Source organism: Eutrigla gurnardus (assembly GCF_963514095.1).
Source record: "Eutrigla gurnardus genome assembly, chromosome: 4".
Lineage (NCBI taxonomy): Eukaryota > Metazoa > Chordata > Actinopteri > Perciformes > Triglidae > Eutrigla > Eutrigla gurnardus.
In genome coordinates, this window is record NC_139918.1 from 17797465 (window position 1) to 17813045 (window position 15581).

At 41.7% G+C, this 15581-nt stretch overlaps 1 protein-coding gene across 7 annotated transcripts in view; it reads right to left on the reverse strand.

The window, feature by feature from the left end:
• pde4ca (phosphodiesterase 4C, cAMP-specific a) overlaps nucleotides 1–15581 on the reverse strand; it is a 46076-nt gene that overhangs the window by 20643 nt on the left and 9852 nt on the right. Inside the window, exon 1 of one of the 7 annotated variants that reach the window (XM_084008022.1) lies at nucleotides 13251–13737. The exons of 3 other annotated variants lie outside the window; for them this stretch is intronic. In XM_084008022.1, the coding sequence (XP_083864148.1) occupies nucleotides 13251–13324 (74 nt within the window). In that variant the 5' untranslated portion in view covers nucleotides 13325–13737. Of the gene's footprint in view, nucleotides 1–4212; nucleotides 4825–13250; nucleotides 13738–15581 lie in introns of those variants that run through there. 3 more of the 7 variants (XM_084008019.1, XM_084008020.1, XM_084008021.1) reach the window with 3 other exon arrangements.

Sequence of the window (15581 nt, forward strand, 5' to 3'; positions counted from 1 at the left end):
AACCCCCCCAAAAAAAACACACTGGCACATAAATGTCAAGCTATGAAATATTTGCACTCGTGTCTGGAAATCTCGTTATTGGACAGCAAAGTTGTTGGGTTTTAGGACAGCCTGGAGTCAGACACCAGAAACTCTGTTCCAGGGAGTTTGTTCCAAATGTCCATGCACGAACACACAGGTAGGAGCCCAACTTCCACGTTAATACAGTGTGTGTGTGTGTGTGTGTGTGTGTGTGTGTGAGGTTTGCAACCCAACACCAGCGGACCTGTTCCTCCTGCTTGTGAGGGAGATAAATGAGGGTCTGGGACGCTCCCTGTGGGCCAGACCACCATTAGAAAAGCCTCTGATGATTTAAGAAACGCTTTGGAAACACTTTCGGACACATTTATTACAACTAAATCCCATCCTTCGCCAGCACCAATGAGCGGTATGCTCTGTGGAGGGCATGGGATGATTTAAGAATTTCTGCAAATGATGAGATTCATATACTGTGACTGAAGGCACAGATTCATTCATTTAATCTGGCAAATGCAGATCGTCATTGACCTCTGGCACAAGTGGTATGCATCTATCTCAAGCACAAGAGTTTATGTCCACAAACTATCTACCCAGAAAAAAAAGAGTTGCATGACAGCGTTTGGCGTCGAAAGCATCAGAGTGCGTCCAACATTCACACTCGGAGATTTGGATAAATCAAGCATTTTTCTCTTTTCCACTCCTCTCCTACCAGGTTGAACTGACATGAGAGAGCATTAGGTTTCTAAGAAATGCACTTCTAAATTTGAACCTCACTTGTATACAAACTGCCAAAACCGTCATCTGTGTAAGACTCTTAATTCATATTAAATTACTCTGCGCATAAATCACACTCCCAAACACCCAACACGCTTCATACTTGTATTTGCTTGCCGTGGGTTGATTTAGAAATAATCTTAAAGGATTTTTCCATCCATTCCCTGGTTGTCATAGCTCGTTACCACTTGATTTTTTTACTTGGCCCTGCAGATAGCGTTGAGAGAAATTAGATCAATAGCCTGTAGACACACAGCAGGCTGTAAACGGTGGAGGAGCAGCATGGCTCAAACTAATGGAGCCATCAACCGCCATTTAATTTTCTATTTGACATCACAATACAGTTTCTGTGAGCTTCTGGAGCAAATAACCAAGATGTTGAATTCAATATCAAGCCTCATATACAGTACTTCTCTTAAAACAACACTAAGATTCGACAGCCGTACTCTGGGAGAGGCATGGAACAATGGGAACGTTTCATATCACGATTACCCTGGCTAAGATCATTGCTATTCAAGATATTATCACCATAATCATCAAAATGTGCTTAAAACTCTTAAAATGGTACTTAGACATTATAATGTCACGGATAAGACACTTTTCTAGTGAACACCCTTTTTAGTGAATAATGAAGTAATCTTAAAAAAGATGATTGAATCATCTTTTCCCTGCAAAAATACAGGATTAATAAATGTTTTAAAATCTTATATGGCCCCATCGTTACTCTGGGAGACAGTTAGACACAGTGAGGCTATAAGCTAAATGCTAAAGCACTCACAACAACAATGTAAAGTGAGTTTTTCAAAAGTGCAGGACAAATTAAAATGTTGACCTCAGGGTGGTGCAACAAGACAAGTCAGGGGGAACCAAAGTAATTAAGATTCATCATGTGAGGTCTATGAATGAAAATGTCATGCCAATCCTTCTGACAGTTGTTGAGATGGCAATTACAGTCAAATTAAATGTGCCTCACAGACTGCTTTCATAGCCTTGAGCCAATTTCAGGTTCCTAAAACTGAAATCACAGGATAAATGAATGCAGCGAAACACATCGAAGCCACGAGCAGCCAGGATTTCCTCTTATCTGTCCTCTTTTAGTAAAAGCAGGTGTTACCTTGATGGCCTCAAAGCTGAAAACAGCAACCAAAAACCACCACTGGGCAAGACAAACTGCTCATCAAGTACAGTATCACCAGCATTCCTCATCGTTGTCCGTGTGGTACCTGTGACACTCATGAACACATATAAACATGCGTTCCCTCGCCACCTATCCATCTATGGAGAAAGGGGCTCCTGTTATCTGACTGTTGTCTTGTGTGGTGAGATAATTGGGCTTTAAATCAGGCACCGAAGGCACATGAGACGCTCTGAGTTTGGTGTTTGCTGTCAGGGGCTGCAGATTTATATCCTTCCTCCCCTGCTGGTCCATCTTGTCAGCTTTTATCGTACCTAAGGAGGCACTTGTGCATGAGTAGAGAGCCAGAGCTCTTTTAATATGTGTAAAATATCTTTCTCCGCCAATCACTATATCTCTGGGTGCCTACATTATCTCTCTTGAAGTCATGTTATATACTAGCACTGTGTTCTACTTCAGCTGGATAGGGAGATGCCTCAGACAAGGAGCAAAGAAAAAATAAAAGAAGGAAAGATTAAGAGTAACTAGAGCGAAGATACCAAAGGAAGTGAATGCACAACACCACCAATCATAACTGATAATGATTTCATACTCATAAATATAGCTTTAATGTGGAAGTGTTAACTTCTTAAATATGTGATATTAATAGATTCCCAAAATGGGCACAGACAAGGCCGATAATCTTATGTGTCCCCGCTCCCACTGCACTCCTCCACGCGTTTTCCTCCAGAGAATAAACAGACTCCAACAAAGTCTGCTCCTCCATCACCGGTTGTCCCCGGAAAGATCGATACCTCAACCCAAATATAGCTCCGCCGTCTCGGCCTCCCCGTCTGCCGCTCCCCTCCGTTGGCACATTCATTGATCTCGCTGCTCTTACAACGTTGCTTGAGTTGGCAGAGAATTGTGGGACTGCTTTTTCGATTCAAAGGCGGATGTAATCTGAGCAGTAGTGCGACAAGTCGCCTAATAGTCGGGCATTTCCATACTTTTGCTTCACCCCTGAAATGTTAGCCACGGAGGCTTTTTAAAGAGCAGGAGACAATTCTATTTCTTGGCTTGAAGGAAATGACACTGAAAGGACAACTACCCTATAAAACCCCCCCATGCTCCCAACTGTTCTTCATGCCATCTGATAAACAAGGCTCATGCCTGAGAAAGGGGGCCATAATGTAAACATGGCTGTATCTCTGGGTCCTCCTTCCAGCCTCCCCGCTGGCACCGAGGATTACGAGCGCGGCTACAAAACTTGCGGTGGACTTTTCCTGTTAGAATAAACTTAATGGGAAAGGGGCCGTGTCTTATAGAGAACAAACAGGATTTCTCATGGACGCCTCTGCAAAACACATTCACACACGAGCTTCATTTGTTGTGCATGTATGAAGGTGGTTCTTTCACATGTCCTAATCAATAAAACGTGGGAAATTCACGAATAAACTGCTAACTGGCAAGACAAGTTAATATCCTAATATAAATTGGAATATATTTCAAGTTAGTAATGCAAATCTGCTAGATGTTTGCTGGACTTATCTGCCTTTTAACAAGTTTTGTAGTTAATAAAATGTCATCTACCGATAATGTACAATAAAATGCATTTCAAGTCAAGTCATGGCTGAGCTACATAATATAATATACCCACAGTTAGTTTGTCTGAAGCCACGACTATGATTTGGCATCAGTGTTCATTGCAGATTTTTTAAAAGTTTTTTAGTTACATGGATTGCTGTTATTATTTATTATTTCCACACAGCTTCCCTTGTGTTGACAGTTACATATTTGGTGTCATATGCAAGGCAAAAAAAAAAACAAATCACTCCCTGGAGCAGTGCCTAGGCTAACAAAAGAGGAGACTACACAGCAGGTCAAGAGGAAATACGATTAAAAAAATATTTTAGGAAATGCAGATATGAACCAAAAACAACTGATAAGAGCAAAAGTATGTTGTTTTTGTAAATATTGCATACAAGACTATGCTGGCTCCAGATCTCAGATACTCACAGCTAAAAAAAGTTATCCTCAAAAACACTTAAACAGTGAGTCTTGTATATTGTAGCATCTGGCAGCACCTCCATGTTTCTCTTTGAATGAATACTAATATAGGAAACCGTCATATATTCCAATTAGTTGTCAAAGTTACTGAAAAAGTGTTTTTCATTGATCTCAATAGCAACCCCGCTCCTAACTTCATATACATTTACAAGATCTGTATAAAGTTACACATGCTGTACACTGAGAAGGAGAGAAAGACAAACTGAGTGAAAGTAAATGAGATAGCTCTTAATTACCGCCTGCGTTTCTGTATGATGTCAATAGGCCTGTTGACAGCACACGGTGATCCCCATATGTTCCCACTCCGCACAGTGATACTCCGCTCCACGGAGTAACAGAACCCACAGTTCGTCGGCACACTCATCTTTCTTTAGCCTACTCTCTTTTAACTCGTCCTCACCCTCCTCTTCTCGGCCGCTCCGCTGTTCTCCCTCTCTTGGTTCTCCTCAGCTTGTGGCTGCTCTCATCCCTGTAAAACCCGGCCCTCTTCCTCGTTTGTCTCGCTCTGTCGGGCTGTCCGGCTCTCCACGGCTTCCCAGGAGTTCTCATTACCTCTGGTAGGAGTGGACAGCAGCTCTAGGACCAGTGGCTCCGGCGCAGAGCCAGGATGACCGGGGTGATGCAATCCATGCCACTGTACGTTGGTGAAAATCTGCTTTTCCTTGGATGGTTTGAATACATTTGGAGTGTGTTCCTTCCTTATGAGAGCGCACACTCCTCGGCTGCCCCGCAGAAAAAGCTTTTCATCACTCTCAGCAGAGCTCCATTAATCGGTCCCCCATGTACATCTTGTCTTTGCTGCAGGTCTAAATGTGGCGCAACACTGCTGCCCTCTTCCCCTCTCCCTTCCTCTCTCTCTCTCTCTCTCTCTCTCTCTCTCTCTCTCTCTCTCTCTCTCTCTCTCTCTCTCTCCCCTGCTCTTCTTCTGTTTCTCTCTCCTGCTTCCTCCTCTCCCTTCTGGCTGCTCAACCTTTAATCTCAGAACAAACAGAGACCTTTCCTTTCTCTGGACAAACTTGCTCTCCTGTTTCAATCTTCTGTCACAGTAGCCCTGTGCTGTATGCCGTGTTTTCGTAGTTTTTTTTTTGTCGTGCACAGATCTGTACGAGGTGTGTGTGTGTGTGTGTGTGAGCAGACGAGCGTGTGCGTCATTAAGCAAATGTGTGTGTAGGCATGTGACTGAGCAAGTGTCTGCGTGTGTGTATGTGCGTGCGTTGCATACAAGGGGGAACAACTTTCAGAGTGAGGTCAGAGCTGAGAAAGGGGGCGGGAACAGAGCCAGCATGGTTCCTGCCTTCCCCAAATGTTTTAACCATTTTAACCCCTTCCTACTCTCTCTCTCTCTCTCTCTCTGAAACACACACACACACACAAACACACACACACACACACGCACACGCACACTGAATCCTAATACAATTGCAGGATAGCAGTCTTCCTTTGGACACAGTACTATTATCCTTTCCAGATGGAGTGAGTATTCATGTGTGTGTGTGTGAGTGTGAGTGTGTGTGTGTGTGTGTGTGTGTGTGTGTGTGTGTGTGTGTGTGTGTGTGTGTGTGTGTGTGTGTGTCACAGCTACGTCTCGTCTATGTTAGGTAAAGAGATTGATTACTGGATGAGTATGATAGGGTATTACAGTAAGTAGCTCTTGGGACACGGCTTGCTGAGAACGAAGAACATACAAACAAACAAACGCATACACACTTACAGTACAGTACAGTGCTCACGCACAGTATTAGCCCTGAGCATGCAAGGTCACCCATGGCCCGGGGCAGTGTATTTTTGAAGACCAGAAATGTGAAAAGTAAATATGAAACCTTAGCTGGTCAACCTTTCTGCACGCTTCATATGAAAACTTAAACAGGAAATATTTGACAAGAGATCAGCGAAATGAGACAGGAGACACGACTCTACAGGCTGGAGACAAATTAGCTCTGGATTTTTAGATGAGAAAAGAAGACTTTGTAAAATGTGATCGAGACAAGTGTGTGTGAGAAGACTGAGTCACTGGAGGGTGATCAGGAGCACAGAAGGACTACAAAACAGGTGTTTCAGTGCTTCATTTTTACTATTTTCATACTGTATATTAGTGATATCATATTGGGTATTGAATACCAATATGAACTCCTCCCCTGACTCCCTACAGGAGTAACCTCATTACTTCCAAAGCCAAGAAACAAATCCTTAACTAACTACATTGGTTAGTGGAGTTTCAGGTTACATTGGAGAAGGGACCCTTGCGAATAGCAGTGTGTAGCAGGATATTTCCCAACTGTGTGGAAGCTGCTCCTGGGTGCTCTTATAGTTTACAGTATAACATTAGCCGCTCTGTCCAGCCTCTCAATGTATTTTGGGAAGTTTACACTTCAGCAAACGCAGCCAACTTTACAAAAGATGAGCTACATGGAGCTACAACACATCAGCTCATCCAAAAAGCATTTTCAAATCTATACAAACTTGTATGCTAAGCAGCCTAACAAGGTTATGAATACATTTTTTATTTTTAGAAATGTACAAATTAGGGCTATGTACCACTACTACCACTGCAATACAAGAACAACTGAAAGCTTTAGTCTTAAAATCAATAAAATCAAATAGTTGCATTTTGTCACTATGGGGGACGCCAGAAGGGCTAACCTGTGAGTTTCAGCAACAATGGGTGTAAAATGTACGCGTACAGTTATAAACTGTATAATGCATTCTGTACATTGCCAGAACTGAAAGCTTGGTTGTCAAAGCAGGGTACTTGACGAACGGTCGATTGCTATCCAGCTAGCCACACACAAAAAACATCTCTATAAATGGGCGTGCACTTCAAGCTACACGACGCAGTTCAATTAAACTGGCAAATCAATCAATAGCATCACCTCATTGCAACTGAATTCACAGGCAGAGGCAACAATAGGTGAGAATAGAAATGAAATATCAACATATATGAGTGGTAATACAGCAGAGGCTTAATAGGTATCTTTAACATGAACCAGGCCCCTTTCTAAAGGCCAGAGAGTTTAGAATACATCACAGGACCACTGATCCATAAGTGGAAAAGTTGGCTTGAATCTTTTTCACAAGGTTTTGTTTTTCAACTTTATATTTATGTTGGTTGTGACATACAGCCTAAGTGTTTAGTCTCAAAAAATATTCAATTTTAAAAACTTGAATATAATACAAAGGCTCTGAATCTGCAGTCGTCAAGAAGAACTTCCATTTAAGGAAATCTGGAAAGGTGCACGCACAAAAAAGGGCCATAGACTGAACAAACCTACAGTACTGCTGCATATTATATGGCTTTCTGGAGCCTGAATGCAAAAGCAACACTTTATAAATCCAGTCTCAAGACTACAATGAATTAAATGGGAGCTTTTGGGTTAGTGGGACTGTGAAGAACCTGAATTACCATCTGGCAATTCATGGTTTAACTATGAATCCCTACAAGTCAAACTTGAAATACTGAACAGTCTCTTATTATGTTTAATTTTCATGGATTCACACTCCAGACTTGGGAGTAGGACTTCGGACTTGTAAAAACTGAAGAATTTATTCCCCGGTGGGATGAACAATGTCCTCATGCACACCGGATGAGGGGATGTTGCAAATAAAAATTTGCAGCTGTATGCACTTTTGACACGTTTTCTTGACAGGAAAATTGTTTTCATGTGCAGATGGAAGAATTAAGTGCTTGAACAGCATGGTTCAAGAGCCTTCGCCTTGTTATCTAGAGTGGCTATGCACACACACTCAATGGTTGGCAGTACACCAGAGGATTTCACAGTGTTCCATGTATCTGCGTCACCGTGGTGGAAGAGAGCGGATGCATGAAGAAAGTCAGACATTAAATGTTCTGTTCTGCTCAGTATCCTCACATCTCGTCTTTAGACGGTAAGGCTATTAAACACCGATCGCCGAGACGACGTGGCAAGGTGATCTCTCAAACTCGTAAAACAGCGAGGCATCATAAATTCTGGCTGACCCCCTCAGTTGTGGTTTTAATAGTCCATTATTTGCAAAGGGGCCTCATGACATCATATGTTGGCTACAAGGAGGCATGGTGAGCATTCCTGGATAACGAGCTGTTTTGAAGTCAGCGAGGAGCGCTGTTTGTCAGAGTGGTTGTCAACTCTGGAAAACGCTCTGCACATGTGAGTCAATGAACGCTGAATATTCACCAAACCTGTTTGCCTTTGTAGTCCAGAACAAGACTGTTTGTGTTGCTTCTTTGTTCCACAATCATGTAAATCAACATTCCCACACAACGGAACTGCATTTTGAATCATGTTTCATGGGGAACATATTGTGGTGAATTACGTTTGCTCTTTTTGTAATCACAAATTAGTTTCAATAAATCGGCATAGGGAGGAGGTTGCGGTGGTGGACAACCAATATTCTTTGATTTCTTTGCCTCACAGTATTAAGTTAACTGTCCCCTTAAACTTTAGTATATTTTCTATCTGTGTGCCTTAACAATTTATCAAAGTAACGTACTCCAGAGTATTTCCTTCCAGTGATGATATGAAGGTGCAACAGAGAACAGTAGAGAGTGTTCTCTGCTACTGACATTGAAACAAAGCAACCAATAGCATACAGTTTTTTAGAAATAAAACCAGAAACTGTTTGGCTATATGAGTGTAAATAGTCATCAAAATATAATCGCTGATCAAATAAGGCATAACAATAACAGCAATATATCCAATCATTACATCAAATGGAAATATTCTAAATGTATTTTAACATACATTTTGCCTAAATTACTCGTTTGCTATCTTTGGAAACTCCAGGGTGTCCACTGGAATTTAAAATCACTTTGTGTTCATTTGGACCAAGTTCAAGGGAGCCAGCGTTGGGTACAGCAGAAGTCAAGAAGTTAGAAAAGCAGGTGCAGAAGAATAAGGTACACAAATACACCAACACACACACACACACACACACACACACACACACACACACACACATAGTCACATGACTTTGCCCATTGTCACTACTAGTTCTTCGGATCTCCAGGAAGAATCGTTCTTAAAATTGACTGTTTCCTTTAAGAAGAAAGAAAAAATCCCAATCATCATGATGCAGCGATATACATGATTAGAAAGTAGGCCTGCTGTGTGTTACATCCGTTCAAAAGCACCTTGTCACTGCACTGGTGCTCTGGTTATTTCAAATGATCGGTGATTACCACAGAGCAGGAGACGAGATAAAAACAAACTAAAACAAATTTCTTCACGGTACAAATGTCATCTAAAATACTGCGTGCATAACAAAGCAGCAGCGCCAGGTGGCTGATACTAGCCGACCATATTTTTCCAAGTGTCGTGATGTCAAACGTTGCGTTACAGCAAGTAGTGTAGTAAAGGCTATCAGTGTGTCGCCTCATGATTCATTAGGCTGCCATCTGCTAGCATGACGAGGGGTTTGGGGCTCGCCTCGTTTGGAGATTGGGCGGAAAAAAGACTTTACAGGCACACATGTAAACACACAAACAGCCAAAAAAAAAAAAAAAAAAGGCCAGGACATACGCACATGGAAACTCACTAATTCATGCATGTGCATGGACACACACTCAGAGGATCACATTCTATGCACAGATGCTCAGGTTCTGGGCTCTAGATGGCAGGTGGCCACTTCTTCAGCAGGGAAGTGAAATAGTCAAAAACACAAGTCACAATTTCATATCTGAAAAAATGAAAAACGATGACCCAATCTGTATGGCTGCAGTAAATATGTGTACATTTGTTTTTTTGCTGGGTACTCTATGGTATAGTAGGTATTAGTACGATTATTGAGTTTGCCAGGGGCCTAAAGGATTTCAAATATGGGTGAGGACAATATTATGATGTGTTTAGTGCCAAACTGGATGTTTGATTTTAATACAAATTAAAAGAGATTATTCTACTTTTCATAAAATCAATGTGCCATATCTGTCAAAAAGCACAATTTGTATTGGTAGTTTGGTTGTGATGGTATTTCTGCTGTACACTGTTGCCTCAAGTGGCCAATGTACAAACTACTCAGGTTAAATGTTACAACCCAGTCAAGCTGCTGACCGTTTATAGCCCACATTGACATACAACACATTCTATCCTCAAAGCTGCAATTCAGATTCAGGGATTAACCTCAATAAGAGCAGAACAAATAGATGTGCAATAGATGCTATATGTACAGATGTAGCAGTAATAGAATTAAAATATGGAAATACAGAATTCAAGGGTTTTGTAGTGCAAAAGTGTCAATCTAAATCCTGTAAAAGAAGAATGGTTAATAACTGATAATTCTGCCACACATCAATATAATTGTACAATTCGACTTTTCTTGATTAAATTGCTTCACATCCTTTTACATTAATATAACTCCCCACATCAACAAGAACGTCTAATTAGTGATAAGTGGACTCTTTCTAAGAGTCTTAAAATACAATGATAATCTTTTGATTGTTTTTATTCCTATATCAAACCACTGCTTGGTCTCCAGTCTCTGAGCATTACTTAGTCGGTTTCTCCCTCTAGTGGTCACAATGAATAATCATCCTGATACTGCTGTATGACTAAGTTAACAGCACCAACTTCTGCAACTCTGAGAGGATTCTTTCCTCTGAAAAGCATGTATTCACCAAAAACAATGTGAAACAAAGCAACACATTTTGATGCATTCATTTGTTAGACCTAAATTTGTTATTTTCAACCAAATTATTTCCGTCTAATTTAATATAACAATCGCTTAATAAGTCTGTGACTCAAGTAGCAACACATGTGATCTGTTTGGGCCATAGCCCTGGAAAAAGATCACAAATTCAGTTTCCTTTGAAGTAATCATTTATAATCTTTCACAGAAATACAGTTGAGTAAGTAATTTTGAATCTAGGCAGTGGTGGTGATGTTCCCGGCTGCTGCTGCTGCTGTCAGCCTCGGGAATCGATGAGGCTCTGGAGGCGATTGGGGAAATCAGTCATGCTGAAAATATGGAGTACAGTGGTGACGCACACAGCAGCCAGTCCACCACAGCCACACAGGCTCTATTGACTAATCTGGGTGTGTGTTTGAGGAGGGGGGCAGCCAGCTATATTGGGACCTCTGACATTCAGTCACAATCACTTTCTACCTAGTCCAGAGTTCTCAAGCTGTAACCCCCCCGGCCCTCAGTCTACCCCTCTCCTTCCTGTCATTATCTCTGCGCTGAGAGCAGCACTATCTCGCCCCGCGTCCTCTCTATCACTCCTTCACCGCCCTCTCGTCTGTGCCTTTACTCTCTTTGTCTGAATTATCTCTTTTCCCCACTTGGTTGGCCGTTGCGTCCGGCTCTCTTGCTCTCACCTCACTTCGTCTCCGTTCCCATCGTTTCTACTTCAGATAAATGGTATCTTCTCAAACTGTCACAAGCTAAACGGATGCGGCACCGAGTGTCTTCTCATGACTCTGACTGACTAAGAGCTTTTCCAAGCCTAATGCAGAGACACCGTGCTGCCAGAGAAGTCATAAAAAGCATTGTTGAGAATGTCACTAGGAGTTTGGGAATGTGTGTGTGATAGTCAGGGGATGAATAGTGCCCTGGTACTGTTAGTACAAGTGAGGATAAGAGCTGTCTCTATTGTGATGGACACATTTCAATTACAAGAGACTTCTTTGTCTCAGTCGCACAAGGGCAAAGGAAATTCTTCATTTCCATAATAATTACTACCTTAACTAATCTAAAAACTACTACTGCTGTACCACAAACAACAATGGTATCTTCTCCAACACCATAAGAGAAACACATCACCCCTATAAATGAAAAACAAGTTTTGAGGAGTTTCTCCCACTTCAGTATTGTTTGGATATTTCTTTTTTTTTTAATAGCCAAGAAGCTCGATGTACAAATCAGGTAAAGAGAATAAAGGCTCGTTCTGTTCCCTTCTGCACTTATCCCTGGCTGTGGTCTAAAATCTCCTGCTTTGATCTCCTCATATGATCCAAACAGGCTCACGGCTGGAGGAGTTCAGATGACACTTGTGAAGCACATGCCTCATGCCCAGAGTTCAGAAAAGTACCACACATTACACTAAAAGAAATCCCACAACAGCTCTGAACTGTTTCTTTTATCTCTCGGTGAAAGGAAGAAGAGGAAGATTCTTTATGAATCTGTGCAGCATTTAAAACTTATATGATGCCCCTCTGACTGTGCATAGGATCCCTGTGTGTGTGTGTGTGTGTGTGTGTGTGTGTGTGTGTGTGTGTGTGTGTGTGTGTGTGTGTGTGTGTATATTATGTTTGGGAATATACACTATGTGTGTGTATTGTTGTATTTTATTGAATAAGCTTGTTTTTAATGTCATGAATAGTAAATTTACACAAAACCCGAGTTCTACAGGTATGTCATGACAGCTGTAATAGATTCTCTAATGTTTTCTGGAGTTTGGCCTGGTGATTACACAGTATCGAGGTACAACTTCAATTGAGTAGTCTCATCAGTGTGTAGAAAAGACACCATGTTACAGAGATACATCTCTCGTGAGCTATTTTTTTTTTCAACCCGCCTCTGTTTTGTTTCCTAGAGGACAAAATGGATAACAGAGATGAAATCTGCAACATCTGGTGCTCTCATGGACAATTTTACACAGATATTTCTTCAGTCCTCTTATGAAACTCGAAAATCCTGGACCACATGATAGTCATACCGTGCCTAACACGGGCGCCTCGGCCTTGGCTCGGGTCCATGGACCCCAAGGAGGGCCATCAGTAGATAGAGCCATCGATCCACCATGGTGCCCAGAGGCTCGCACCACCAACCACAGCACCGAGCACGCCAACAGCAACACCCACCGGCTTCACCGCAGAACACATCGGTTCATTTGGCAGAGGTTTGGTTTCTTTGCAATAGACAGGGATAAGTTAGACAGGAAACAGGTGCAGACCCACCAAACTTCAAATGTGTTAATATCACTAAAGCAAATGAAACTGCTGCTTTTATGCATCAGATAGTTGCCAAGGGATTTGTTTCTATGTAAAAAATGTTCCATCTTAAATATCTTTTTATAGTTCATGCAAATGCACACAAAATCACCAGATAAACACAACAACACACGATGCAATGCTGCTGTAAAACACAGCTACAGAGCAACAAAACAAATTGTGTGGCAAAACAATTCCCCATCAGCTGATTAGAGCTACTTGCTGGATACGGAAACAAGTGAAATCGGCTTTCCAATACATCCTGAACATCAGCAAATGTGCTATGTTGCATTCGCCGCACGTCAGGGACAGTAATCACAATCACAAAACTCTCAACTCACAACCAGATTACGTACCCAATGCACGAGTGCCTGCGGGTTGAGAAGTTGCCATGCATTTTCCTTGAAAAACGAGAGTCTTTGTTCATCATTTTATCGGCAATTAAAAAAAGAGTTGGGTCGAGTTCAGAGAGGCATCAAAAAAAGCAGCTTTAGGAGGCGAGGGGTAAACAAAGTGAACTTCTGTGGCACGAAACTCCCATGCTGTCATGAAAGAAAAGCTGTCCAAATTCCTTTATGTTGTCTGTTGTCACATGTTACGGGAGTCAGTCCCCTCTGACAGCCAAGTGCAGGAAAAACAGGCCCAAGAATGAGAAATGCAAAAACACAAAATATGTAAAACACAGGAGTCTCATCAGTTACACCTGGTAGGAGCAAGAGTAAAAGCAAAAGTCAGGCCTGCTGAGTATTCTCTGTATTTATAAGTTATTCGCTAGCTCAGATTCACGTCCAGCTCAGTGCCAAATCAACAGATCGAAGTGCACCAAGCTGAAAATTCAATTTGTGGTTCAGCTTTTGGTTAAGGATATGTCCATTGTTTTTATGGAAAGATTCAGCTCAGCGTGTGTGTGGACAGCCTAAAAAGGAAAAGAGTCTTGGCTGTTAGAGACCAGTTAGCATATCATCTCACTGACAATGAAAATACGGGGCTGAATCAAATCAGGGGAAATTGAGGATGGTGTCAGCTGTCAGTACTCATCTTCCTCACTCGTTCTCCATTCAGCTCACCACGGACATGCCAAGAGAAACGCTTGTCTTGTATTCTTTTTTTTTTCTCTTTCTCTCTCCCCGTACTCCTAAAAGAGAAAGGCTGAATCCTTCCAAATGAGCTGCACTCCAAATTCCGCAGCAACGGCCCTCGGATATATTCTGTCTTTAAAAATCAGGTCCAACAAACTTGACAGAAAGTTGTCCATTTGAACATAGGGTTGCCTCTAGTGATGCTGCACCATAAACAGACTGAGCGGAGTTATTCTCAGTGAGCGGGGAAAAAGTGAGCTGGAAAGAGTGTTATAATCCCATCAGATGCTCCCTGGAGTGGGCCGTCCCATGTAGTCCCTGTCAGGGGTCCATAACAGACTTCTGCTTTCTCTTCTCTCCTGAGAGTGGTGGGACCAAACTCTGCCTTAAAACAACAAACAACACTATGTCCCCTGAGAGAGAGAGAGAGAGAGAGAGAGAGAGAGAGAGAGAGAGAGAGAGAGCGAGAGCGAGAGAGAGAGAGAGAGAGAGAGGGAGGGAGGGAGGGAGGGAGAGAGAGAGAAAAGGGGTGGGTGCTGGGCAGTTGAGAGAGAGAGAGAGAGAGAGAGCAAATTGCATGAAGAGTACAGATGAGAACAGAGAATGACAGTCATTGCAGGAGAAAGTGGACCAGTGTGAAAAGTAGTGGAAAGAGTAGAGATGAGGTGAAAAAAGAAATAAAACTGCTATATTGTAGTACTACAAGTTGTTGTTGTTTTCTTTTCCATGAGCGTGTGTACAGCTTCTCTTTCCGTGTAACCAGCCTGCCTCCATGCCAGCAGCAGTGCAACTATAGTGCACCGGTCAATCAATACTTCAATACTGCGTGTGTGATTCAATTTTCCTTGTTTAATATTGAGTTCTACTCTCATGCCACGATATAATCCATCTGATTCGCACGATAAGCTATTCACTGGGGACCAAATCTTTTTATTTTTCATAGTGTTAGGAAGGAAGCAGACAGGAAGTGAGGTTTATTGCTGTCCATAATAGCGATCTGTTACACTGGAGCTAAAAAATGCTGAGTGCTCAGTTATTTCACTGTGAAATCTAACTTTGGCTACTTGGGAGATGAGGGGGGAAGCCCTTCCTCACTGGAAGTTTTATAATTATATATATATATATATATATATATATATATATATATATATATATATATATATATATATAATATTTGGAATGACACGTTTATTAACTATTTGGGATTAAAACAAAAACACATTTATGTTCAACATATTTTTGGAAATATGTTTTTAGAATTTGAACATTCTAACATTTTCTCTACTATTTACGAGATATTTATGACATCAGAATATTTTTCAACCTCCTAAAATATTAGGGTCCCTACCCACTCACACACCAGCCAAATATATAATATGTCTGACCCGTATCTCTGTACTCTGACCCATCACAGAAACAGAAACAGAAAAACTTCTCACTTCTACCTTCAGGTATGGAAGCACAAGGTGCAACAAAGCCCACTTCAGCAGAAGCCTAATCCCCCTCAGCATCCCAATACTTAACAAAACTAAGTCCCACCGACAATAAACTAACTAACTAACTAACTAAGCAAATCCTCCTGATGCTCCATGTCCTCGTTTTAACAAC